This window comes from Teleopsis dalmanni, chromosome 1 (genome assembly GCF_002237135.1).
Source record: "Teleopsis dalmanni isolate 2A chromosome 1, ASM223713v2, whole genome shotgun sequence".
Classification (NCBI taxonomy): Eukaryota; Metazoa; Arthropoda; class Insecta; order Diptera; family Diopsidae; genus Teleopsis; species Teleopsis dalmanni.
Window position 1 is genome coordinate 74,817,999 of NC_051846.1, and position 26,780 is coordinate 74,844,778.

General features: G+C 26.8%; 4 protein-coding genes across 4 annotated transcripts; 2 read left to right on the top strand and 2 right to left on the bottom strand.

Moving 5' to 3' along the window:
• The first annotated feature begins 43 nt into the window (after positions 1-43).
• Positions 44-3,090, top strand: LOC119672404 (retinoblastoma-binding protein 5 homolog). Its single transcript, XM_038083439.1, has 7 exons — positions 44-155; positions 222-442; positions 513-719; positions 778-959; positions 1,027-1,146; positions 2,318-2,943; positions 3,005-3,090. Exons 1-7 carry the CDS (start codon positions 137-139, stop codon positions 3,088-3,090), a joined length of 1,461 nt encoding a protein of 486 aa, XP_037939367.1. The 5' UTR covers positions 44-136.
• A 48-nt stretch (positions 3,091-3,138) lies between these two features.
• LOC119672251 (serine protease inhibitor 77Ba) lies at positions 3,139-9,648 on the bottom strand. Its single transcript, XM_038083261.1, has 6 exons — positions 9,613-9,648; positions 4,332-4,788; positions 4,000-4,276; positions 3,737-3,932; positions 3,504-3,670; positions 3,139-3,440 (listed from the first exon to the last, which is right to left on the bottom strand). Exons 1-6 carry the CDS (start codon positions 9,626-9,628, stop codon positions 3,168-3,170), a joined length of 1,386 nt encoding a protein of 461 aa, XP_037939189.1. The 5' UTR covers positions 9,629-9,648; the 3' UTR covers positions 3,139-3,167.
• A 7,482-nt stretch (positions 9,649-17,130) lies between these two features.
• LOC119676914 (alpha-soluble NSF attachment protein) lies at positions 17,131-22,640 on the bottom strand. The gene is made up of 6 exons (XM_038088185.1): positions 22,408-22,640; positions 19,925-20,108; positions 19,733-19,864; positions 19,509-19,655; positions 19,265-19,438; positions 17,131-17,650 (listed from the first exon to the last, which is right to left on the bottom strand). Exons 1-6 carry the CDS (start codon positions 22,497-22,499, stop codon positions 17,501-17,503), a joined length of 879 nt encoding a protein of 292 aa, XP_037944113.1. The 5' UTR covers positions 22,500-22,640; the 3' UTR covers positions 17,131-17,500.
• On the top strand, positions 22,014-26,444 carry LOC119676904. Its single transcript, XM_038088175.1, has 4 exons — positions 22,014-22,287; positions 24,928-25,106; positions 25,175-25,631; positions 25,694-26,444. The coding sequence occupies exons 2-4, from the start codon at positions 25,072-25,074 to the stop codon at positions 26,366-26,368; spliced, it is 1,167 nt and encodes a 388-aa protein (XP_037944103.1). The 5' UTR covers positions 22,014-22,287; positions 24,928-25,071; the 3' UTR covers positions 26,369-26,444.
• Positions 26,445-26,780: the final 336 nt, after the last annotated feature.

A 26,780-nucleotide genomic window follows, 5' to 3' on the forward strand; every position in this document is an offset into this window, starting at 1 on the left:
AACACTGATATTGTACAGCTGATAGCAAAAACAACACTAATATTCTAAGAAGCATAGTACCGTAGAGTTAAAAACAAATTAATTATTATTTTGTATTTTGTATATATAATATAATGAAATACAACAACTAATAAAAATGAATTTAGAATTACTAGGTAAAAAATGATTTATATATAAATGAATAAATATGTTGTAAAACTAATGGAAATTTCATTTTTAAGAATCTTTTGGGCAAAATTTTCCGGAAGAATTTGACGGCTCTTTGGATTGTATATCTTTAGCTGTTACTTGCGCCTTTAATAAGTATGGTACACTTTTAGCAGTAGGTTGTAATGATGGGCGAATAGTTATCTGGGATTTCTTAACGAGAGGGATTGCCAAAATTATTTCTGCACACGTGCATCCAGTTTGTAGTTTAAGTTGGACACGAAATGGACATAAAGTAATTTTGAAAAATAGTACTAAAAGCTTTTTCCTAAAATTTGATATTTTATTAAATGTAAATGTTTTAGTTATTATCTGCTTCAACTGATAATAATGTGTGTATATGGGATGTGCTCTCAGGTGAATGCGATCATAAGTTTCGATTTCCATCTCCAATTTTAAAAGTGCAATACGATCCGCGAAACGATCAGCTTTTTTTAGTTTGTCCAATGAGATATGCAGCTGTTTTAGTAAAAGTAAAAGAATTTCATAAATGTTTGCCGATAGATTCGGATGTAAGTAGAATATTTTATTAACAATTTAATTAAATGATATTTTCTGTGCTTATTTTAGGGCGATTTGAATATTGTAGCATCATTTGATCGTCGTGGTAAACATATTTACACTGGGAATGCGAAAGGAAAAATTCTTGTCTTAGATGTAAATACTCTGGACATTGTTGCAAGTTTTCGAATAATTGTAGGCTCATCAAGCGCTACTGCAGTCAAAAGTATAGAATTTGCTCGAAGAGGAGAGTAAGTATTTTTAGTTCTACTACAATATGAAATTGAAATTTATATTAGTATATTATATTTTTTTTAGTGCATTATTAATAAATACGTCAGATCGTGTAATAAGAGTTTATGATTCTAAAGAAATAATTGCGTTGGGTATAGAAGGTGACCCGGAACCAATTCAAAAGTTACAAGATTTGGTGAATAAGTAAGTATATTATTAAAGTATATTCTTTGAAATGGTTTTGCAGTCTATTTTGAACAAGTTTTTAACAAATAAAATGTTTATAGAATTTGAGGCATGACAATTAAATTGAACGTTTTTTGAATTATAATTTTTTTGTTACAAAACTAAAAATTATATTATTAATTAAATATTAACAACAAAAAATTTTAAATCTCTATTTATTAACATTATAAACAATTTTAATCATATTGCTATCTGATTAATATTTATAAAACATTTATATTGCATGCAACAATTCTTTTTACACGTTTTGCATTAGTATATAATTAGATGCACTCAAAATTTTTGCATTAAAATAATGAAATACTTAGAATTAGTATATTATCTTTTTTTGTACTCTGAAACTTACTAAGTAATAATCTAGCAATAACGATTTTAGAAAAGGTATCAAAGGTTTTCAGTTGGAATGTGATTAATAATAATATTATATGTTGTTGTTGTATTATATTAAATTGTTTTCGCTGAGTAATCAATAAAAGCATTATTTTCTTTCAAATAAAAGAAGGATGTGTTTAGCCTACACAAAAGTCCAATGAAACAATAGGACCGAAAATATATATTTTCAGCAAAAGTGAAATATAGTTCTGATTTCCTGCTCTAATTTGGAAAAAATGAATTATTTAAATAATATATTTATCCACAAACCATTAAATAAATAAAACTTTTTTGTGAAATTTTGTTTAAAAATAAATATTTACAAATTTACAAATTTGTTTTAAATATTTACAAATTTATAGAAACAAAAAAAATTATTAATTTGTTGAAATCACAAAAACACTTAACTTTGCAAATTCTAGTAATTAGTATTTTTATGTATTTTTTTTATTTGAAATTAAGCAATCTGATTACATCAACGCAACAGATCAATACGACACAAATTAGTTAATTTCATTAGCGAAAATTGCTAAAATTAATTTTTTAAATTTCATTTAAGGAAAAAAACTCACTCGCACACTTAGTCCATATTTTACCAAACGCATATGTATTTGTATTGTGATTGTATGCTATTCATTATTTCCGCTATATGCATAAATTTTAAATTTTATTTGCATTTTTTGAACTGTTTTTATTTATTTGTTTATGATAGCAGTAAAAAAATAATAAGCAGGATAATAAACAATTTGTTTTTCAGAACGACCTGGAAGAAATGCTGCTTTTCTGGAGATGGAGAGTATATATGTGCTGGAAGTGCCCGTCAACATGCATTATACATATGGGAGAAATCCGTCGGAAATTTGTTAAAAATTCTTCACGGTACCAAGGGGGAACTATTGCTCGACGTAGTTTGGCATCCAGTCCGTCCTATCATAGCCAGTATTAGTTCAGGATTAGTGTCGATTTGGGCACAAAATCAAGTTGAAAATTGGTCGGCTTTTGCTCCAGATTTCAAAGAACTTGATGAAAACGTTGAATACGAGGAGCGTGAATCAGAGTTTGATGTAGAAGATGAAGATAAGTCTGCTAATTTAAATGCTGATGATAAATATGATGAAGAAACTGAAGTAGACGTACAAAAAATTGAGCCAGTAGCAGCATTTTGCTCATCAGATGAAGATGGTGAAGATGAAACTGCTTTACAATTTTTACCTATGGCTCCTGAAGTGGAAGATCCTGAAGATGGTTGGCCAATACAAGATGGCGCCGAACCGACTATACCTAAAGAAAGTGAATCAACAACACAGGATTATATTGAAATGGGTGCAAAAAAACTTAAAATGAGTACACACGATATTAATTTGCCAGATGCCCCAACAGATGGTAACTTACTTTTTTTGTGTTTATAATATAAAATACAAAAGTTTTTTTATTTTTTTGTCAGAAACGCATCCTCTTATTTCAAGTAAAAATAATAATAACAAACAACCTGTAAGTGGAAAAAAATCGGCCGGAAGACCTAAAAAATAATATACACCTCATAATATAAGTTATTTATCATTAATTAGGTACAAAATTTTTAATAAATTTATGAACTTTATTATAAACTAATATTTATAATTATTCGGATTTTTTATCCATCCAGCAAAAAGTAATAAGTTTGTTTTCTTTTCCATAATTAAATAAATAAATGGACGGTTTAGATAAAACTTGGGTGGAGTTGCTTTATTAGCAAGCACTGATCCTGTAATAGCTGCAGCTGTTGTTCCTTCTTCGTCCACAACTATTTTTGTTGTGTGGATTATGCTTGATACAAAAAAGTTATTCGAAATTTTTGAAAGATTTGCAACGGCTGGATCAAATATATCATTCATGCCCATCTAAATTTAAAGTATATTTATATAAAAAATTGTGAACAATATTTAATATAATATATAACTTGCCTCTTGTAAAATTGGCATCATTTTAAAATCAGAACTTGTTGAAAATTTAGGAAACAGTACTTCAACATTCTCCTCTTCGTAGCCAATTTTCGACTCGTTCAGTTTTTGAAAAATGTTTGAAATACCATAGCTTCGTAAATTCTGAACTACTTTATGCGTAGTGACCCCTTACATATATATCAAAGTTTATATGTTATTCAAGTTATTTAACACTATATATAAATTATTTTTACCTTTTCTTGGAAGAATTACTAACATTGATAATCGATTTTCCTTTCCGTATGGAAGCTCTAGAACATGAGCTTCCAGTTCATTAATGCCTGCAAAGTTGAAATTCGCTTCTTGTACCATCATTGAAACCTCACCAATTGGATTTCCAGATTCATCATAAAACATTTCCGGACGTGTAATAGTTCTATTAAAGGGATACTAGAATAAATATTTTATATTTATGTAGATAAACACAATTTTATTTCAATTATTTTTTAATAAGTACCTTCCATTGACCTTTGAAAAATAAAGATGACACCAGAAAGGAATTAGCATTTTCTAAATCTTTTGAAGACACTGTGTGATTTATTAAACCTCTTGTAGCTTCTTTAACCAATTTATTAATTAGATTAAAAGTAGAGACTACATCATGAAAATCTGTTGTTATTATAACCGATCCATAATAGCGTTCAATAACGCTCTCGAAATCTCGATCAACAGGTTGGTTGATATCAGAAAAAACTGCTTGCAAACTTGCTACTTCAATAGTGTTTGTATTGATGCTGTAAATGTCTCAATTTATTTTTAAAATATTAAAAAAGATTATAAAATAATTACGTGAGATATTTTTGTACTACACTAAACGCATTTCGCAGTGCTTGTTGGTCAGTGTCAATATGTAAAGTTTTTCGCAGTTCGTTTAATGTATTGCCAGCAGATCCTTCAACTAGGAGCAATAATAATGCCCAAACAGAAAATGGTGATATCATTAGATCTGCTTTTGCATTACTACGATCAAAAATTTCAGAGAACTTCGTGAACAAATCCATGGAAAATTGTTGAGCACCTTCGGAAATTTTTCGAAAACTTTGCAGCATTGCCTGTGTAGCAGCTGGAGAAATTGTAGAAGACTGCAGTGTGGAAAATGTTGGGGGACCACCGAAGTTTGTAGGTTGCAATAAAGAACTTGGTAATGTTGATTGTTCCCGGTTTGAAATGGAAGCATCGAGTTGTCTTGAAGTTTGACATAAAATTAATGATGCGTTTATTGTGAAGAGTAGAATGCATATAAAAGCTATAAAAATTAATATTATTATTAAATAGTTTGAAGACTTATATAAATTTGTTTATAGAAAGACTAACAATAACACAAATGATAATTAAGGCCTTCAGCTGAGACTAAAAAGAGTATTAGAAACTAACAAATAAAAATAGGTATAATAAATGTTCAGAATAAATAAAAATAGTTGTATATATTTTAATTATAATAAGATAAACAATAAATTATATTATATGAGATGTAGTATTTTTCTTTTAAAGTATTAATAAGAACACATGTTAGATCATTATCATTAGAAATAAATGAGAGAACTAAATCAGAGTTTGAGAAATACTTTTTCTGATCAATAGAACCAATCAGAAGTGAGCAAAACAACTTCAATTGGTATACATTTTCTATAACTTATTTTTTGAAATTTATATTAACGGACTATAAATAATTTACTCTTTAAAAATATTATTTAGAAATAAATCACACACAGTAAGTTCAGTAAACTTTGATTGTTTTTTAAATCGCAGAAATTTTAAATTATTAGTATTATTAGCTACAATTAATAAATCAATTTTCCTAATTTTTACTTATAAATATATATTATATGAATTAAGTTAAATTCGATTTTTGATTAATAAGAGCAGAAAAGAAAGGAAACGAAGAAGAAGACTATCACCTCTTATTAGGTGTAATTAAAAGAGTAAATGTTTGCTCCTGACATTGGAGTCCGTGGGCCTCCAATGTCAAGTTTATGTCGTTACTTTTAAATGATATCCTTTCTAGCTAGAAATATGTAAGAAAAATTTTGATTAGACGATATACAAAAAACTGTCTTTTACTTTATTGTTTTTTGTTATTTTTCGAAAGCTAATCTATGAATGTCCTTTAAAATTATAAACAATTATGTTGTGAATTCTAAAACATACATATATATAATTAATAACAATATTTTTTCCAAAACACAGATCAAAAATTATTTTAAAATTTTAGTAGTTTTTTATATAAGAAAGAAAAAAATTCAAAATTTGTTATGAATTTTATATTTAACAGCGATAAGAATTGTCAAAAATAAAAGAATTTAATAATCACACAAGGTCTATGTAAATGTTAAATAATATACATTACATATAAATAAAAAATGTTATAATTAAAAATTCTAATCTCAATGTTTTTCCAAATGCACTTTAGAAATGACAAAGATTTTTGTTGCTTTCACTGTAAGATTAAATATCCCTATGTAACCACCTATTTTCTCTTTAAAATCAGACAATCTTTATTCTGTGCACTTTAAGTGAGGTAACGTTCCTGAAAGAAATTTTATAATATATAAAGTGTAAAAAAGTATCTGCATTTGTATTTTTAAGCAGAAAACATCGAAACTATGAGATTATTGGAGGTATTTTTTAATTTGCTAGAATAATAACAGTTGCCGGGTTCAATAAGATGAGATTGAATGGTTTCTGCAAATTTGTAATGTATACACATTCAATATATCAAGTCAATATTGAATGCTTTCAAAGTATTACAATATAAGCATATTGCGTATATGAATATTTCCCCTTAGCAGGTAACGGGTTAGAATAAGCCTGAGGTAGGCATGCCTGTCGTAAAAGGCAACTAAAATCCTGGTGCTATACCGTCACTGTTTTGGAGTGTACATGGTAGTAAGTGACATGGTACTTGCGATACCCGACCGGAGGTGTAAATCTGGTACTACGGGGGTTAGGTGCCTGCAGCTTCAGCTGTTCTAACCAAGCAATGATTCGCAAAGTCGTAGTGGCTGTGTTTAATACCCAAATGTATGCGGGAAGATTGATCGGTATTTGTTTATCATTCACTTGGCGTGAAGTTACGTATTCACCACTGGATGCTGACACCCAAAGAACAGGAGAGGTATTGGTAGGCTTCGGTCCTTATCAAATTATGTTCAAAGCACACAACTTCATTGGAACAACTTCAGCGGAAAATCATTAGAATTATTTTGATTAATGAGTTTGTGGGGCACCGTGGTCTTAAGCTTTCAAGGCAGGTATCTACGCTAAACAACACATTTACTGAGTATATGAATAGTTTACGATCGAAAATGTTTTAAATACTTTTAGATTTTATATTGCTGTATGGCCTTATCTAGGATAGATAGTGACGCAATATAAGAGAAAGCTAAAGAATAAATAAAGTAAAATTATTTGTTCTTTAAAATTGGTCATGTACATTGGGAATGTCATCAGCAAGGTAGGTCTTTAATAACGTAGATTTCAAAGTCTGTCTAATATACTTATATACTATTGAATATATGTATATAAGCATTTTTATTTTTTATTAAAATGGGTAAAGTTTATTTTGATTATTTGAGCATTTATATATATTTAACTATAAGCAGCCTTTTTAATTAGCATAAATTATTTTATAAACTGGGTAAAACCAACACTCAATTTTAAAATATACGAGTATTTCTTTTGACATTTTGCGTAAATATTTAAAATACGTAGAAACGAGAAATTTGAGTCATTATCAGAGAAATACACAATCGATTTAGTTTATAAGTATATGAATAAACCTTATTGTAGTATAATTAAGGTGAATTTTTTAAAATTTCTCTGACAAACGTTATTTAAAGAATGTGAATGATTAACTGACTACAGGTGGGTTTTACTATTAAAAACATTATTCAAGAAAATGAAAACTTATTGTAATAATAACATAATTTGGTGTCATTTACCTTGACTAATCTAAAAGTAAACGCAATATAACTTAACATCAATTAACACCTAATGGAAGTTCAGAAAATCTATACGAATTAAAACTTTCTGCACTAATAAAAGCCATAAAAAAAATTTACAATTATTTTTTATAATTGTAGAAATTTTTACTAAAAATTTAACATTGAATTTTTTATATGTACCGGGATCCTGAGTGCAAAAGACGCATTTATTCTAAAAATTCTTGTCAAAAAAAGCTAAAATATATCAAAAATCAAATACATATAGTATGCTCATCTAAATAGTTTAAATCTAACATATACTTATTTTTAGTTTATTGATAAACTAATTCTATCTATAAACTAATTCTATAATTTGTGAAAATAGTGAAAACATATATTTCTATATATAAATGTTCTTGAAAATTATAATGGTTCAAAGTTAATTGATATATTCATATAAATCTTATTAAGCCCCAATTTTTTGTTAAATATTTTCGTATATCAATAACTTTTAAGAAGATATTATACTATTATAAAAATTTATAATTTTTAACAATAGAATATTATATTTATCGTGCTTCATTTTCCTGTAATAAGCCTATGAAACGGGTTATTTACCGATTTTTTTTTTCGTAAAAATTAATTTTAAAAAATAAATACATCGTTGTAATACATCGTATATAAACGACATAATAGATGAGAAATTCTTTAATAAAAGTTTAAAGTAAGTGCGATGAATCGTTTTTGTAATAGCTTAGATTTTTCGACAAAAGATTTAATTAATAGAGACTACTCTTTGACACCAAAATTCTCGGTAAATATTAAAAATTCCCAACCGCAAAATTTTGTTGTTTCTTTTATCAAGAAATCAACACTGAAATTTACAAAAGTTATACAGAAAACCCTCTGTATATAATTATATTGCAGATTTCCGTTTTTTCCCAGATTTTTTATCAAATGTGTGTGCTAATTAAAATATTATGCTTTAAAATATTTCTGTGAAAATTTTTATACATAGGTACAATGTCACTTTCCAAAAATGCCAATCTTCATTTTTGGACTCACACTTTTTGAGTTTGTCTACTAGTAACTCTTTCTGAATAAAAGAAAACTTAGTAAATAGATCTTAATAGACAGTAATTATAAGCAAAAGTTTAAAATAACCTTTACTTTAAATCACTTCTTGGACATATTTTCATAATATGTATAACAAAAGCTAGGCATATATTTCTAGTATATGATTTTTGGTTATTATGGTATATTTCTAAATATGCTTAAATAGTTAAATTGGGTTTACACAAACATAATCTTTGATCTGGAGTTCAAACTTAAACTATTAAAAGTAATACAGTATGCATAATTTTTATATTTGTAATTGTTTTTGAACAATTATTCGAAGAATAGACGTGTCTTGAAATAGTAATAGACAGGCTGAACAAGTTTATTTTTCACATATCAGAATGTACATATTGTCATATCTTGATATGACGACAGTGATAATTACATACTTGTATTTTAATTCACTTAATAACTAATATGAAAAAATTTGATTTCTATTATTTGTCTTAAATTTGGTAAAATATTTCTTTACATCTTGTATAATTGCTAAATGTTGGGTTGAAGCAAGGGTTATCTGTTAAAGCACCTAAGCTTACTTTATCGCTTTTAAATATTAGTCCGTCCGAAACAGTAAATTGATATTTAACTTTAGAATTTTTGTTGAAATATCTCCTTAAGGTCTTCTGTATTTCGATGTGTATTTATAATAAATAAATCTTTAAAAATACCTATGGAATACAAAAACTTCCACATTTGTTTTATTATTTATTGATAAAAATAAGGCACAAATGTTACACTAAAACAATAACTTACAATTGAATTATAATTTTTAATTTTAATAATAATAAATTTAAATAATAATAATTTTCTAGAGTAATAGTCTTGAATAGTAATAATAATAATATTAAACAGTAATAACAATATTAAATTATAGTAATAATAAGGTGTAAATAAAAATTTTATGTAATAAGAATATTTTTAAATAAAATTTTTTTTAATAATAATAAATAAAAGTAAAAACATTGGCGCGGAAGTTTTTTAAATTACTTTAATATTATTTAACTTCATAAATTATTTTTTAAATTTACCTTTGTATAATGCCATTTTTATTACTTATATTTTTTAAAATTTTTTTTTTTTTTTAATTTTTATTTGTTCAATATTTTGAATTATTTTTTGGAATACACTTTTCGCGAATTCAAATTTTAATATTTTATTTCGCACAGTATCTCGTTTATGACGAACTCGTCATTGGGAATTTTTGTTTTTATAAATACGTATAAATACTTATAAAGCATATAAAAGTATGTACGTAAGTATAAGTATATTGTTTTTTGATTTAGTTTAAATGACTAATAATCAATTATGTATACATGTATATAGGATTTTATATGAAATTCTTTTTTTTATTTTATGACAATAGCAATGTTAAAGAACGAAAACCAATCTACTAGGCTTGTTAAAATGTATACAAAAATATATATATTATATATATATATATACTACTCCTATGAAGAGAGTATAAATTCTATTTTCAACTCGCGTTTAAAGCGTCGAACTATATTAACTAAGCGCCGCACATCAACTGAAATTTAATACTAGTTTTTTTTATTAATTCTGTTGAGATTTGCGTTCGATCACATAACGCCTGGTTGGAAATTCTATGCAGATAATTTATTTCAGAATTGAAACACAAGTATTTCAGAGAGGGAGATAGTATCTGCTATCGATGCATGGCTGGTCAAACGAAATCTTTCAATTTCAAATCTAAATAAAGCAATATTCATTTGAATTTTCATATGTTTTCTCATAATTAAATAAACACGTATAATTTGTTTTCCAACTGGCTCACTTATTTTTAATACGAGATAATGTTGTTTTTTATTTATTGAGAGTTATTCACATATCAGCTTGTATTTATACGATTAAAAAAAAAAAGACATCGAAGAAAAAAACAAAGCTTATGACGCTCGACCCATCGCTCCGAACTTACTTAAAGCTTCATAATTAATACACTTGATTTGCTTAAACCAGTTTCTCCAAGCATTTCTTGACTGAGACGCTTCATAACCTTTGGATTAACATGTGAACATACGAATTCAGTTATTTGTTACAGTTTTCGATGTGTTGAGATAAGTAATACCACAGACAATTGTATTTATTATAGATTCAAGCTAGAAATGTATTTATCATTGTACTCTTATTTTTCTGATGATAATGGGGTTTCCCGTAAGATATCATTTAAAAATGTACATATGTATGTACACTGATTGCGACTAGGGTGAAACACAATCTTTAACTTTATATATTTTTATATTTATCTTAAATGGGTGAATAACTAGTTTTTTGTTTTAAATTTTTGCTCTTCAAATTTTATCAGAATTTTGGAAATACATACTGCAACCACAGAAATCAAAACTTTTTTTATTGTAAAAAATTATAAGTATAATTATTTTATAAATTTTATGTTTTTAACACTCAAAGAATATACATTTTTTTTAAAAATCCACAATGCTATTTTTAAATACAGTCAAACTTCCATAACTCGAACTTCTATAACTCGATCCAAAAACAGTGCACCAAGGTTTTAGAGAGCAAATTACATACAATTCTGCTTCCATAACTCGAACTTCTATAATTCGAATTTCTCTATAATTCGAACAAAAATATTGTTCCGTGCCGATGGGAAAGTGCATTTTATAAGTCGAATCTTTATTTTAAGTATAGGGGAAGCCCCTTTTTCCAAACCAAATGTTTAAACTTTTCTTTCTTATAATATGTTGCTTCTTTGTGCAATTGACAGTCGCTGGCATCGTAGTTTAAAGTAAATAAAATAACTTCCAATTCTACTCCTAACGATTATATTGAGCTTGACAATTAAATTTGTACATCAAGCTTTCCTACAGATGACGATATTATTGAGCATTATAGCTCTGAATTAGTGGATCCGATTCTAAGTGGAACGGAAAATAATAATGAGGGTTTGGTGGATGTAAGTGTTCATCAGCCTTACAAGAATGAAATAGAAGATTTATTCAAAATTCTGAATTTATATTTGCAAACGAATGATACACCAACTGATGACCATAGTGTCTTGAAATAAATTGGGATCTTTTTTTGCTTCACTATTTCTTCTGTGTTGTATTTAATTTTATATAAATAAATAAATATCTTAAAATGTAATTCTATAGTAGTTTCTTTCAAAAATAAAAAATTCTCTAACAGGAAGTCTTCATAAGTCGAACCTTTTCTTTGCAAAATGGTATTTCAAGTTATGAATAGTAGTGTTTGAGGTCGTGCTGAACGCTACACACCCATACAGAAGTATTGGTTGAATTATTTGGTTATATATCAGCTTCCTATTCTTAGCATTGAAATTTTCATTTTTGAATAAATACTTTTATATACTTAAATATTATAAAAGAATTAATTCTAGTGAATAACATTTTCAAATTCAAACAAAACAAGTAATTATTTTTATCTATCTCAAAAATATACTTGAATATATCTAGCAGGTTGAGGAATATATCTAGTTGGCTATCTTCAATTAGAGTTGAGATCTGTATCAATAACATTACTTTAAACATAACAGCAATATAAATAAAATACTACAATCTCAATTTAGTACAGATGTCAATAATGTTATAAATTCCACAATCCGCATCCCACTGAGCTAGCTATACTTTTTGAGAAACTACTGGTTTGCAAGGAAACTAAAGCGGTTTTTAAATTAAGAATAGTCGTGATATCACAATTAGCCGTTATTTTGGCTAAGTTGACTTTGGTTTGCAAGACCGCCACTCAACACTGACCTAACCAGTAGAAAAGTAAAAAATGTAATCAAATAAAAATATTAAAATTTAAATTATATAATAGATAACTTCAATGGACACCTGGTATCCACACCTTTCTGGGACCATTTATAAAACAATTGTAAATAATATACACTGGTTAAATTTTGGCAAGATTTTTAAATATTATTTTCAAACAAACGCTTGTGTTAGTGAAAAAGTGAGAATGTAAAAAAATGTTTAAAAGTCTAGCCACTGTAGACGCTGGTCTACATATAAGTTTCCAACGCCAACAACAAACTGGCAACTATATTGAAAGTTCAAAAAATAGCTTTTCCTAACGTAAAATCAGACTTCATCTTACTAACATATTGAATTAAATTTATTTTTTTAAAGTTTCAATTGGAAACACTGGTTCCAATTGATCAGTTTAAATTGACGTCTTTAAATTTTGCCAATTCCACTAATGTTCACAGTGTATTTCCACAAAGTCTACGTGAAATCTAGTCTAGTCCAGTCATACCTGAAATCTATTGATTGTTACACAATATCTGTTGTAGAAAATCAGATCATAAAAATCTATACTTCTCTTTTGGCTTTGCTTATATGCCACAGCTGTTTTATTTATTTAGTTTCTAAAAATTGCTTCTGTTAACTAAGTTTAGATGTTGACATAACTAGAATTTTAGACTTATACAACCTTGAAAATTAGAAACTACTCCATGACTTGATTCTGAGTATTATTTTTATTGTTATTAAGTAAACAAAAGTTTTAATTTTAGAATACAGAAATAACATTTTCATTCCTATATATTTATATTCCTATATAAAAATTTCAGTTCGCCTCTATCGGCTATTATTATTATTATTATTATTTAAAACCAGTAAACCATATTTTCAACTTTCAAATACCATTTGAAGAATAGGTCAAATATCCTACTTAAATATTTTCAGTAAAATAGATGGCATAAATTGGAACACAACACAAGAAATCCATTTATATCTAAGGCCGTGTGCGAGTTCGAGTAAATTGATGGTAAATTTTAGAAAAATAGTAAATTATGTCGGTATAGCAGGGAATGTTGTTATTTACCAGAATTTCGAGTAGAGTAAATTAGATAAATATTAGGTAAATTTGGTATTACCATTGTGAAAATTTTATAACATGTTTAATAAATAAATAAATAAATTTGAAAACTTTTAACCAAAAATAAAAAATAAGTGAAATAAATAAATATTTACATAAGTGCAGTGCAAAAAATCCCTAGCATATTTTAATTTACTCGAGCTCGCACACAGCCTAAATATCCCTACAATCAATATAAAACAATGGAAACAGGAATTCTGCATATATGTATACAGGTTTAGAAAACACATAAGATGTCCGTCACAAAGCAAGCCGAATAATTTAAAAAGATAATTTATATTTATAGAATTTAAAACGAACATTTGAAACAATGAACAAGTATATTATTTGAAAGAAGTATTTAATAGTTAAACATGACGGTATAGAGATCAGTTTATATGGTTTATATGGTTTATACACATCTACTGTTCAAGATTTTCATAATGTAAAATTACGTGAATAATATTTGGGCTCATTAAGCTAAGCGAATTCCGATACCGACTGCCATTTTAATCCGTAACAGTTCACTTGAACTTAACTACTCGAGAGTTAAGGCATTGCCTGGGTGGATAGCTATGGTTATTTGAAATGTTAATGATAGTTTATTTTGCAAAATCATGTCTGCCATCACTTAAATTAGCATTATCGAAGCATTATTTTAACTCTTTATATATCTCTTTGATGAGATTTGAAGCAGTTTATTTGTGATTTTCTTACAAACGAGTGCTCCAAAAAACATTAAGTCACTAATTTAATTATTATGGAAATGGCTGCAACAAGGTCTATATTGTGGTCGATTGTTGAACGTTTTTTGATAGAATTTCATAGTTAAATTTGTGCGAATGTGGTGTGGTGATGTGGTAAACACTACTTATAAAAAAGTGGAATCCTGTTTTAAGGTACACTCGAACTTAATATTAACAAATTTGTTCAAAATCGTCAGACTCATCCTTCACATTATATGAGTTTTAAAACTTAGACTGAAAATAAAAGATTGTATAGATATTATGATTTGCGTTTTAATTGCTTTCATTAGATAGAAAGATTCAATCTGAATTTGTATATTTGTTCGTCCAAATTTCCAGTTACCAACTAATTACAGCTTTGTCACTGTTATGGTTTTATAACCGTTTTAATACTTATAAACCCATGTCCTCAGTGTATTGTCTAATGACAACACTCAGACATAGTGAAGGCTAATCACCGGAGATATGCCGGTGACTAGATGAAGATAGTTCTTTCTCCCAAATCATTGTCCACTTTAATAATAATTTATATATATTTTATATTTATAAAATTATTAATTTCTAATTAATTAAATAAATTAATTAAAAAAATTATTTATAATAGATAAAAATAATTCTTTCCCACAATTTACTTGGCCCTACAGATTATACTCTATGTGATGGCATCTCTTACCCCCAAACATAAATTGATAAATATCAATATATAATATATGAATACATAACTAAATAATTAAAGTACATACCATAAATATGTGAATACAAAACAATAATGATATAATTAAATTAAATAAAAATTAAATGATAATAAAAATATAACTTAATATTAAATAAATGATAATAAAACCCCAACCAAATTATTATAATAATAATGTAATAAAAATGTAACGAAATACTCATTGAATAATAATAAAAATATACAATTGAATACCTAAGAATATAAATCAATATATAAATAAATAAATAAAATGTATATATATATATAAAAATGGAAATAAAAAATGGGAATATAAAAATGAATATTTATAAAACTAAAAAATGGAATTCGTACAACCACGTTCGTATACGTTTCTTATATACTGGGAGAGACTAAAATATCAATAGATATTTGAGTCACTTTTCCAGTCCTCTACCAGTTCTCACTTACGCGAACTCAGAAACAGGGCAAGACTCAAACTGTTTTTATGTTTACATTTTATGTTAATCAAATATTCCCTTAAAATCGGGGGACAGAAAAGACACCGATTAATCTACCACTTGATTTAATTGACAATATAGAAACACCAAAGCTAATTAAATTAAACATTGATACAACGATTTTCGTTAAACCTTAAAAATTAGCTTTAATAATTTATTTTGTTTATGCATTAAGACTATATTATTAATTAGACTTCGCTATTCTAATGGAATTGCCCGACTTCTTCTTAATAATTGAAACTTTTGAACACATTTTATATTATTATTAAATTTTTTATTAATTATAGTAAGCACATTGTAACCAATTATAAAAGATTCTTGGAATTACACAATCAAGAATTTTACATAGATTCCATGCTACACATACAGTAGATTTTTAAATCAATCAAATTAAATATTGTGAAACTTTATATATAAATATTAAGAAATTGTACTTACATTTATTAATCAAAAATTAATACATTTATTCAATTTTCCTTTATATATATATAATTTTATTTTTATTTTTAATTTTTATAAATGGAATATCGTTATATATGACCCTCAATTCAGAAACTTGTAAAATAAATGATGGATTCGATCACTTATTTAATTTACTTTTCACTATAATTCATTAAAATACCTCAGATGAGGTTAGAAAAAATCGATTTAATTAATATATTTCTGTTTTTTATTTGTATTTGTTGTTTTTATATTTGCTTTCTGCAAATCTGAATGTATTTGTTATTTCCTAGTTTAAATTTAATTAGAAGTCAATTAAGTTCATTTTTAAAATCCTATAAAGAATTTTTGAAACTACGTAATTTTTAAATTCTGAATAATTTTTATATTGAATTATGTATTTATTATTATGTTAATTTGACAAAATATGTATGTTTTTATTTTTATAGTTTATAATTTATTTTTAATCAGTGTAATTTTTAAATTATTTTATTTATAATTAATTTATATTTTATTTAGTGTAACTGTTGACGAAACTGTTTTATGCAAAATGTTTATGTTTTAATTTTCAGTGTAACTCGGTTATTTAAGTTGAATGCTGTGTGTTTTGTATATCTTTAAATATCAATTTTTTTATTATTTAATATTTTTTAAAATTTAATTTGAGAGTATGCGTGCTCATAAACTTTTAAGTATTTTAAGATAATTTTTTTTTCAAATATAAGAACAATAAATTTTTTGCATTAATTAACTATTTTTAAAATTACATTAAATATTTTTTAAGACTCTTAGTTAAATTTCTACGTTGCTTAATAACTACTGAAAAAAGCTATAAATTGTATATATGCATAAAATTATTTTTCATCGTAGTTAGTACTCTTAAAACTAAGAAATTTTAATTTTATATAAATTTATTTTAATATTTTCTATATATGAACAAATTTCTTTTTAATTTTGTTGATTTTTTACTATGCAAACATCTGAACTTTTTTAAAAGTGCATATTAAGCTATATTAAATTATAATTACTATATAATTTAAATAAACATATCATGTAAAAATATTAGAATAAAAACAAAACTTTTAGTCTAGTTTTGTAGAGTACAAAAAAAAGTCTCATACAAATGATAGTAAAATAATAATACGAATATTGATTTTCTTTAAAGCCAGTTTTTATTTTACAACATGAAATAATATAAAATTTTATAAAAGAGCAATTAAATTACTAGTTCAATAAAAAGGAAATATCAAAATAACAATAAATAACTAAAGATGTACAAAATTAATTCTAAAAATATTTAAGAATAACATCAATCTATATTTTAAAGGAATTAAAAAATCTTTTAATGCTTTTGTTTTTATACATTCCGTGTAGCATTCAATTATGTAAAGTTCTCTATCGTCTATCCCATTCCAATTTAATTTTATTTTTATATAATTTTCACAATGACTTTATTTTATATATTGATATATATTTATATATATATATATTTAACATTTATGACAATGATTTAATAGGCTCTGTTTTTACTTTAAATAGTTTAGTTTATCTCTTGCTGCATAATATGAGGTGTGAAAATATTTTTGTAATTTAAATATTTTAAAAATGATTATATTTATTTTCAGTAAGATTTTAATATTATTTAAAGTATTTTTTTAATCAAATTAGATTAAATAATTTATCGCAAATCTGGATCTTCATCTGCTGCCTTTTTAATTCTAAGCAATATTGTAGTATACCACTGATCTAAACGAGATATGCTATCATAATCCTTAACTGCTTCAGTGAAGCCTTCGATGTTTTGCTCTTCAAGGTGTTCACAGAGTACCTAATATAGTTAAATGATATTATTATTAAATTTTAAAATAAAACAAAATATTAATATTAAATTTACTACACAATTTTTAAAATTTTCTATACTTTTGAATAAATTTCTTTACGAATGTATTATTATTATCAACTTTATATAAATATAAGAAAGTTTCCTTGGAATTAAAGAGATTTATGATCATAAAATTATCATAAATTTTAGAAGTCTTTTTAATAAAATCGGATAAATAATAGTGATGAAACAAAAAAAAAACTTTAATTGATAATTTTTCTTGCTGATCGTACAAGTGTTAGGAGTATTCCCAAAAAAGTCCCTTATTCAGAGGTCTTTGAAATTGTTTGTTGGTTTTATTAGTTCTTAAAAGTTTTTCTTTTATAATCAAAACGACAAGGCTAAATTAAATTAATTTTGTTACTATTGTTCCATATATTTCTATATATTCCTGATATTATAGTTCATATGATATATATTACAACTACAGCAATTTTTTAACAGCTTTTGAACTATAAATAAAACAAGGATGTTTGGCTTAATAGGAAACCAGTACACTTGCGTTTCATTAACCGTTTCTGATAACTTATTAATCCGGTTGAACTGCAAAATTATTCAGATTTCGTTGAACGGATGACAAAACCATTAGTAGTACACAGAAACCATTAAATAACTCATTTTATTAACATTAACAACCTACATTATTCAATATAGGTTGTGCATGGTGTAGAACTGAAAACTTTCTAAAAACAAAGTCCATTGCATGACTACTTGTATATGGTGCACTTCTGCAGTCTATTTGAAAGTTGGCACCCTCACTGCATAACGCGAACATTATGTTAAAAATTATTTTTTTTTTAAATTATTTGAATTTAATGATTAAAATATATATTTTAACGAAGCAAATATTTTGAACTTTCACTTTTTCAATTTTACCACTATTACCTTGCCGCTTGCCTTTTGTTACTATCAAAACTTCCTGCTTTTGCAGCAAAGTCAAAGTATCAAAGATTAGTATCTTCTTTTCGAGAGCATAAATATAATTGAGTATATTTATAGCTCTCTGAACAATACAACAATACAATGTCTTCGTCTCTGTCTGGACCCAGGTTAATGTTAATCTCACCCACCCTTCACGTTGTCTGCTAACAGGTCATAACGGGTTATTACAACAACAAAAGAGTTCTCGATGTAGAAAAATCTTGATTTGTTTGTATTAAATTCAATTTTCAGAATGAATTTTTTTTTGAATTCGGATTCATTGCAAAATAACAACGTTTTATTAACTTATTTTAACAATACAAAAACAATTTCTTCAGACTAGATAATAGCCGAGTAATCATGAGCCTTGTTAAGACACTCTACACGTAATAAGATTATAGAATACCGTCATCAATAAACGTTACTGTCATAAAGTTAGTTCTAATCACACGGCGTAAGAGTCGTCCAAAAATGTCGAACAGATAAGCTGTATAATACCCCTAATATGATGATGATAGCACATAATTAATAGAGAAATATATACGTAAACCAGTGTTTAAACGTTTTTCACTACATTAAAAATGTCAATGTGACTACTATACTATATGCGGATTATGTAAGAACGGATGCAGGTTTTACCTTAATGAGTTTATATTCCCGTGAATCTTGGAATGCTGGATATTGGTTTGAATATTTTTCAATAGCATGTTGAGCATTCAACAAATCAACACTTAAATGACATAGAGCTGCTCTGAAAAAGTATTCCTTAGCACTATACTTTAATAAAGAACTTTCAAGTGAAGATGCGGCTACCTATGAAAAACAAAATGGTTAATAGAGTTTTCTTTTTGTAGCAAACATAAATTTGAATGAGTCTTATTACTTGTTCATAAATGGAAATAGCCTTTTCATAATCTTCCAACTGTGCTGCATATTGGGCAACTTTCAACATACATTTATTAGCTGAACTGACTGATTCTTCTCCTTTAAAGTAATCAGCTGCTTGTTCAAAGTGCTGAATTGCTTTGGCCTAATAAAATCAATACATTTACAAATTATTAAAAATGTAATCAAAAATATTTATATTGTTGTTTCGTATTTACATACCAAAGTATTAGGATCGCTTTCATACATTTCGGCAATACTTTGATGATGTTTAGCAGCCATTGTAAAGCGTCCCATATCTGTATAGATATCAATCGATTTCAGAAGACAAGAAACTGCACTTTCGATATCCACCTACAATAAATTTGCATTAGATGAAATAACATATCGTTTTCGAATTTAATTAGATATTACCTTTTTATAACAATTTGAAGCATCAACGTAACAAGTACCAGCGTCATGACGACTACCAGCTCTTGCATGTAAATTGGCAGCTTCACAGAAACATTCTCCAGCTTTTACCCAGTTTTTAGACATTTTAAACATATTGCCTGCTCGCTGATAGCATTCGATGGCATCTTCAACTTTATTGGATCCACTAAAAAATTCAAATACAGTTTTATTTTTTAGAATGCATGCACAGACAAATAAATATAATTTTAAAATTATAAAATATTTTTATTTAATTTTTATTATTGTAACCATTTAAACGCACACCAGTATTTGATTGCTTTGGGAAGCAAAAAACAGATGGAGAAAGATAATGTAAGAAACAATTAATATTGGGGATGAAAGCCAGTCACGTGTTTACAAAGAACCCAGCCGTTTTTATAGACCGAAACTATAATATAATATGGATATGGTTCAAATTTGTGTATGTAATATGAAAATTAGAATGATATATATTTTTAAATTTGTATTTAAAAAATTTGAAATAGAGCAAATAGGTACATTTTTATTGCAGATTTCAAAAAACTAAAGATCGAAAATTGTAAATACATATAAACTAACATACAACTATTGAAAATATTCAAGAAGAGAGTCAAAAAATTACTAATTAAAATATTAATTGCAAATAAAACCTCAGTTATTATTCAATCATAAGGTAATATAAGTTTCGCACTATAATAAAATATGAAGTAAAATTTATAAAAATGTATATAAAAAAGGATATATTTTGGAATTATGCGTACAATGTACAATATCAATATAATTTTAAGATGCTTTAATTTTGAGAGTGAATTACTTGGTCATATAATCGTGAAAAATTGTCAATGTATAACTATATTCTATCCCTTGCCTATACGATGAAGTACGGTACAAAGTATACGAATCGATGTCCCTCTTGTGTGGATATACTTCTAAAGACAAATTATTGTTTATACTTGTTTAGAACAACTTAATCCGTTTTGTGCGGGCACTCTTCTCCTCTTACATAGAGTATCCGTGTGAATACTTGTGCGGTATATATTGCTAGGTTAATAAAATAAGTAATTATTTATAATTTAAACAAAGTTAAATTTTTAATAAATTTTTGTTTATTGTAACCGACAGATCGAAAGGATGATCAATTTTATTGAAGTTGACGTCAATTAGAGCTATTATTTCGGAGTATATATGGACTTTTAAAATTTTCACTGTCCTTTAGTGATTAGATGGGACTAAAAACTCACACATTAACTAATTTTTATATACGTTAACCTTCCTGTTTTTTATATAAATAATGTTGATTAAAATATATTTGCATATACACAATATATGCGTATATCACAAACTAAGACTACTAATTAAAAATTTATGTGTTGGTTAGTAGTTAATGTGGGATGATAGATTTCTAAATTATTACTGATAAAAATCATAAAACAGTTATTGTATTTGGATTTAGCCTAAACAAAGTATGGAGAACAAAAGGCTTGAACCAAAATAAAAATCTTTAAGCTTGAGTAACAGTCCTCATCACACATAAGTTACAAACCTTTATGAATAGATGCTTAAGACAAATTTAAAGAATTTGGTGGCTAAGAACGCTCAGCAACAAACGACTGTGGGCTACAACAGAGTAAAACCCAATTAATTGACAAATCGTAAAAACAGGGTATTTTTGGGCCATACTCTACGCAAACACTGCAGCCAAATCGCACATGCTGTTCTAGAATGGAATCCACAAGGAAGAAGAAATAATGGTCGACCAAAGACTATATGGAGTGCAATCAACAGAGAGGCCGGCAAATCTTTCAGTGAACTAAGAGAGTGAGAAATAATTGGAAATCTTTTGTGATTAGACTAAGTTCTTGAATTTGTATTTTTGAACATGTCAATAATAATAATAAAAGTATTTGGAATAGTGAAGTTTAAAATCAATAATTATCTCATCCCTTTAATTGTTCAGTTATTCGTAAAATGAAACTTATTATATTTTAAAAAGTATAGTGTTAAAATTAAACTTTCAAGTAAAAAAAAAAACATTTAAGGATAACAAAACTTGGAATTTTCATAGGGAACTGGCAAAAATCCAGAACAAGGAAGAACTGTTTTTATTTACAAGTACACGAGTTGGCGCAGCACAGCAGATTAGTTGTTGTTGATATTTTTATCAAGTATAGACAAAGAGGCAAGGGAGAGTTTTAATTGCCATACATATTTTGCTGCTTTGGTATACACAGGAAAAACAAAAAAAAACAAGACAGTAAATTACGAATGGTAAAAACGATTATAGTGTAGCCGACAAAGAGAATTTACAAATAATGGATTGTGACTCCTTTGGACTATTAAAATTGGTAAGATTTACACTGGTCGAAAAGCTGCTATAGTTTTCGCTTTTTATTATATACATAGAAAATCTTTCAATTGATTTGATTTCACAATAAATATTGCATATATTAAAATTAATTACTCACCCAAATAACGAGCCGAGAAAACCTTTTTGTTGAGTTAACTTCTTCTCGGCTTCTGCCATTAACTGTAACGCCTTTTGCTCATTGTCGCCCATAATTGCAAATTTTATATAAATTTGCAATTAATGCAACAAAATAAAATTGCTAAGTAATTTCTTCACAAGACGAAATATTTTTCGCTGCAGATATGCGAATTGCGATTGAAAAAATAAAAAATCGATGATGACGAATTGGACTTCTCAACTGTTAGAGTTGCATTCTTGAATTCTTACAGCAAATATTTTCGCCTAAAAAGTAATCGAGTAATCGAGGCTCTGACTTTGATCGATTTTCAATTAATAATCTTTATCAAGCAAATTATTAAACATGAAAAATATATTTTCCACACTGATACTTAAAAAATGACACATAATATTATATAATACTACAGTTATTTTGTTACATTTGTAAAAAAAATGACGTTGCAAATATAAAATATTTATCAAAATGTAGTTATAATTTAAACAATAACGATAATTATATAATAATATTTATAAAAAGATGTGAGAAACCGGTTGCACAGAACAAAATTTAAATCAACAGGCACGTTGACAAATCAGCTGATTGCAATGAGAACAAATGAAAAACAACGAATGTAAATACTTTCAAACGACTGATTTGAAATGAGTCATCCTTTATGTCTTTACGTAGTGTGTGACCTGACAATCTATATTTTCGCAACCCTATTTCCTCATCTATTGGTTTCTGCGTAGTAGCATGCCACAGTCTTTCGTTCGAGACTATTTTTGGCCACCATATCCGCAAAATATACCAAAAACATACAAAATATACAAAATCTCAAGCGCAAATGAGATCCATTGGATCTCATTCTATATAAATGAGTTCCAACAAGGCTAGAATGAGTTCCAAATATGTTACAAATGCAAATGAATACATTGAACATACCCTAAATAAAAATTTTTTCATAATATGAAAAATACAAATATTTGGTGATTGAAAACGATGCACACCTTTTTGGAACTTCTTCTTCCCAAAAATAAATTAATCGAAGCTAAAAAGTTTTCAGTTTATATTATAAGGTTTGAAAGTATATATAACCTTCATCCAACATCTTTTTGGCACAAGCTAAAAATTAAATCAACAGGCAAGTTGAAAAATCAACTGTTTGAAATGAGAACAAATGAATTACAACGAATATAAACTCTTTCAAATGAGTCATTTTCGGCCAGTGTAAACGCTATATAAAACTGCTGAAAATGGCCCTAGCTTTACTAATACGGCTTGGAGACTGCTATGTAACTTTATGCAGTTTGTTGTGAATAAAAACAGGAACCAAAAATTTTTAAATCGTGCTTAAGTTCTGATTACTCGGATTGATGGTATTTTCAGCAGACACGAATAATCGGCCCACGTTACCAAGCTCTGTGGTACGGCTGTTGCTTCAATTCAATTCAAGGCTGATTGTGTGCCTCAAAACCTGCCCAATACACTCGAGCTACTGGTATTTCTCCTTGATAGCAGATTTTATCACAGTTGATCTGCTGTTTACTCGGGCGCCAGAGCCTTATTAGTAGTCACAGGAGACACCATGAGAAGGTGGTGGATGAATTTACATTTAAGAAGCTACGCGTCAAAGACTTTGTCCCCCGAAGTCCTAGTGTACTAGTTATGTTAATAAACATTTAGTTCTATGCTTTTTGTATTTAATATCAAAAAGATATGCTCGCAGACAAATACGCAGAGTTCATTTTCATATCAAATTTTGTTTCCTACAAAACAAAAGGATTATAAAGGATTGTACCATAAGTTTTCATGTTTTCTATATTTGTAAACTTAAATGATATGAAACATTATTTATGAAGTAAATCATCATGATTTAATTTTACTATATATTTATTGATTATTTAAAGTTAATACTTTAATTTTATTTATTAGAATTGTGTTGTAGCGTTTAATAAACACTTCAAACTTGCTAATACAGTAATAATTTATAATAATAGATTTAAATTTATAGATAATTATAGATAATTATAATTATATAATTTATAGATAATAGATTAAATTTATAATAATAAGTTTATATAAAATTTTGTTATAAAGCTTAGTACAAATATCCCCTTTACGCGAAAAATTAACATAAAATTTCTTATAAAAAAAATTTTTTATGTGACTAATTTTTTTAGAGATTAATTTTAATTTTTTGCACGAAATGAACGTTTAATGGATAAAAAAAAATTGAATTAATAAATAAATTTAATTGATAATTGATAGTCATTAATTGAATAAAATTTTATACTACACATAATAAAATCGCATTGAATTTGAGAAATCTAAAACTTCAATACATGCCTGCAAGTTTTAAGTTTAAATATAAATTTTTTATATTTAAACCATCGCTCAGATTTTAAAGATGCCTACAAACGAGTTATTTTAATCAGACAAAGAATATAAAACAGTATCAGCAACAAAGTTATACTCTGTGTAGGGCACCATACATATATTATATTATTATTTTTATTGCAGTAATTGGCAACACCAAACAAATCATCATTTTGTATTTGTAAATTTTGGAATTCACATTCAAACTTCAATAACGCGTCTCTATCTATTACGCTTTCATTCTTTTAAATAAATATTAAAGAATACACGCATTTCTAGCTCGGAAAAATGGATAACAAATTATCTAAATGGTCCACTTTAACGTAAGTATATATTTACACAAATACATGTTATGAATAAATTTGTGTTGATAAGCAATTTTTAATTTCAGCGAAAAGGAAAAAGTTGATATTTTAAGTGGTGGCCTTGATACGGACTGTAGCTTTATTGCTTGCGGTAGTCCAAATTCAGAAGCTGTACATTGCCATCAAACCATATTGTCACAGACCTCTAAAGTCTTTTATGATATGTTTGCTAAAAACGCTGGTGAAGACTTGACCAATAATGAAATTCGTTTGGACAATGTCGAAGCAAATACTGTCCATCAATTTGTTGATTTCGTTTATTTTGGAAACAAACAACAAATAAGTAAGCTCTCTCTTCAAATTCTTAAGGAATTGGTTTATATTGCAGAAAGTTATAAGATCAGCGATCTATCTGACTCTTGCTTGAGTGCAATTGATAATATCAAAACCAACATATCGTTAAGAGATATGGCTAATTTTTATGAATACGCTCACAGAGTAGATAATCAAAAGCTGATTGAGTTATTCAATCGTAAAAAAACTGTAAGTGCGCTGTTAAATACAATATTCTATTAAATATATATGTATTTATTTTAAATTTGCAGGAATGGTGTAATAATGTACAAAGAGATCAAAATGATATTTATTGCTCGTCCATATACGACATGAGTTCAGCTTGTTTCATGGATTTTATAAAAATATTTGCAAAAGAAAATGTGAAACATTGTTTCGAAATGGTACAATATTACATAAAAAGGAATTTAAGCGATAAATCAGTTGAAGGTGAAAATGGGGAAGAGAATTTAAAGAAATTCGAAGATGATGATCATCTTAAAAAACCAAATGGTGAAGTTATAAATCGCGAAGATATTTCTGACGTTTCTAAGATTGATTTAAAAAGTCCAGAAAATGATTCTAAAATCTTAGCAGATACTTCTAATAAACGTAAACGTAATATAAACGAAGGAGATAATTCTGATGCATCTCAAGATGACTTTAAGGACAAAGGAACTATTTCTGAAGCATCTGAAGATGAGTTTAAACAATCAGAAATTTCTAAGAATCAGAAAGGCGGTTGTGGAAAACTGCAAGAAGACGTGAATAGTTCCAAGGAATCTAAAACTTATAAAAAAAATAAATTAATTATAAATATGTTGTTAAATTTGATTGATTTCAAAAGTATGTCTTTGGTTGAATTTCTCAATGGACCTATTAACTCTGATCTACTAGACGTTAATACAAAATTAGAGGTTTTAGCGGAGATTGTTCCAAAGAATTAATCCTGTAAATTTATCTTCAGAAAACAAAATTTAAGAATACAATTAGTATGTACAATCATATTCAATAAAACTACTTTTCGATACGTTATTTTGATTATATATAAATCTTTTTATTTTTTTTTTGTATGTTTATAAAATTTGTGTTAATATATATAAATTGAAAAGGATAGATAAAAGAAGACTTTTTTGCTTCAGCTTTTTAGTCTACGGGATCTGGTTTCCAAAGTCAGTGAATGGAGTTTATTAAGTATGGAAAAAATGGATTCGGTATACATCATGGTTATCCAAAAATACAATTTGTATAAAATATATTTAATTTAAATTTTAATATATATTGTGATACACACGAAAGAATGACGTCAGTGAAACTTAACTCTTAACTAATTGTGAAAATATTAAATTCTCTAACTTC

Coding starts and splice junctions, on each gene's coding strand:
- LOC119672404 (XM_038083439.1), top strand. Junction 443..512: donor GGACACGAAATGGACATAAA/GTAATTTTGAAA, acceptor TAAATGTTTTAG/TTATTATCTGCTTCAACTGA. Junction 1,147..2,317: donor TTACAAGATTTGGTGAATAA/GTAAGTATATTA, acceptor TTTGTTTTTCAG/AACGACCTGGAAGAAATGCT.
- LOC119672251 (XM_038083261.1), bottom strand. Junction 3,933..3,999: donor TTTTCAAAGGTCAATGGAAG/GTACTTATTAAA, acceptor TATTTATTCTAG/TATCCCTTTAATAGAACTAT. Junction 3,671..3,736: donor AGTAATTCTTCCAAGAAAAG/GTAAAAATAATT, acceptor TATATATGTAAG/GGGTCACTACGCATAAAGTA.
- LOC119676914 (XM_038088185.1), bottom strand. CDS start 22,499: ATGGGCGACAATGAGCAAAAGGCGTTACAGTTAATGGCAGAAGCCGAG. Junction 19,865..19,924: donor CTTCAAATTGTTATAAAAAG/GTAATATCTAAT, acceptor AATTTATTGTAG/GTGGATATCGAAAGTGCAGT. Junction 19,656..19,732: donor AAAGCGATCCTAATACTTTG/GTATGTAAATAC, acceptor TGATTTTATTAG/GCCAAAGCAATTCAGCACTT.
- LOC119676904 (XM_038088175.1), top strand. CDS start 25,072: ATGGATAACAAATTATCTAAATGGTCCACTTTAAC. Junction 25,107..25,174: donor TCTAAATGGTCCACTTTAAC/GTAAGTATATAT, acceptor TTTTAATTTCAG/CGAAAAGGAAAAAGTTGATA. Junction 25,632..25,693: donor TATTCAATCGTAAAAAAACT/GTAAGTGCGCTG, acceptor TTAAATTTGCAG/GAATGGTGTAATAATGTACA.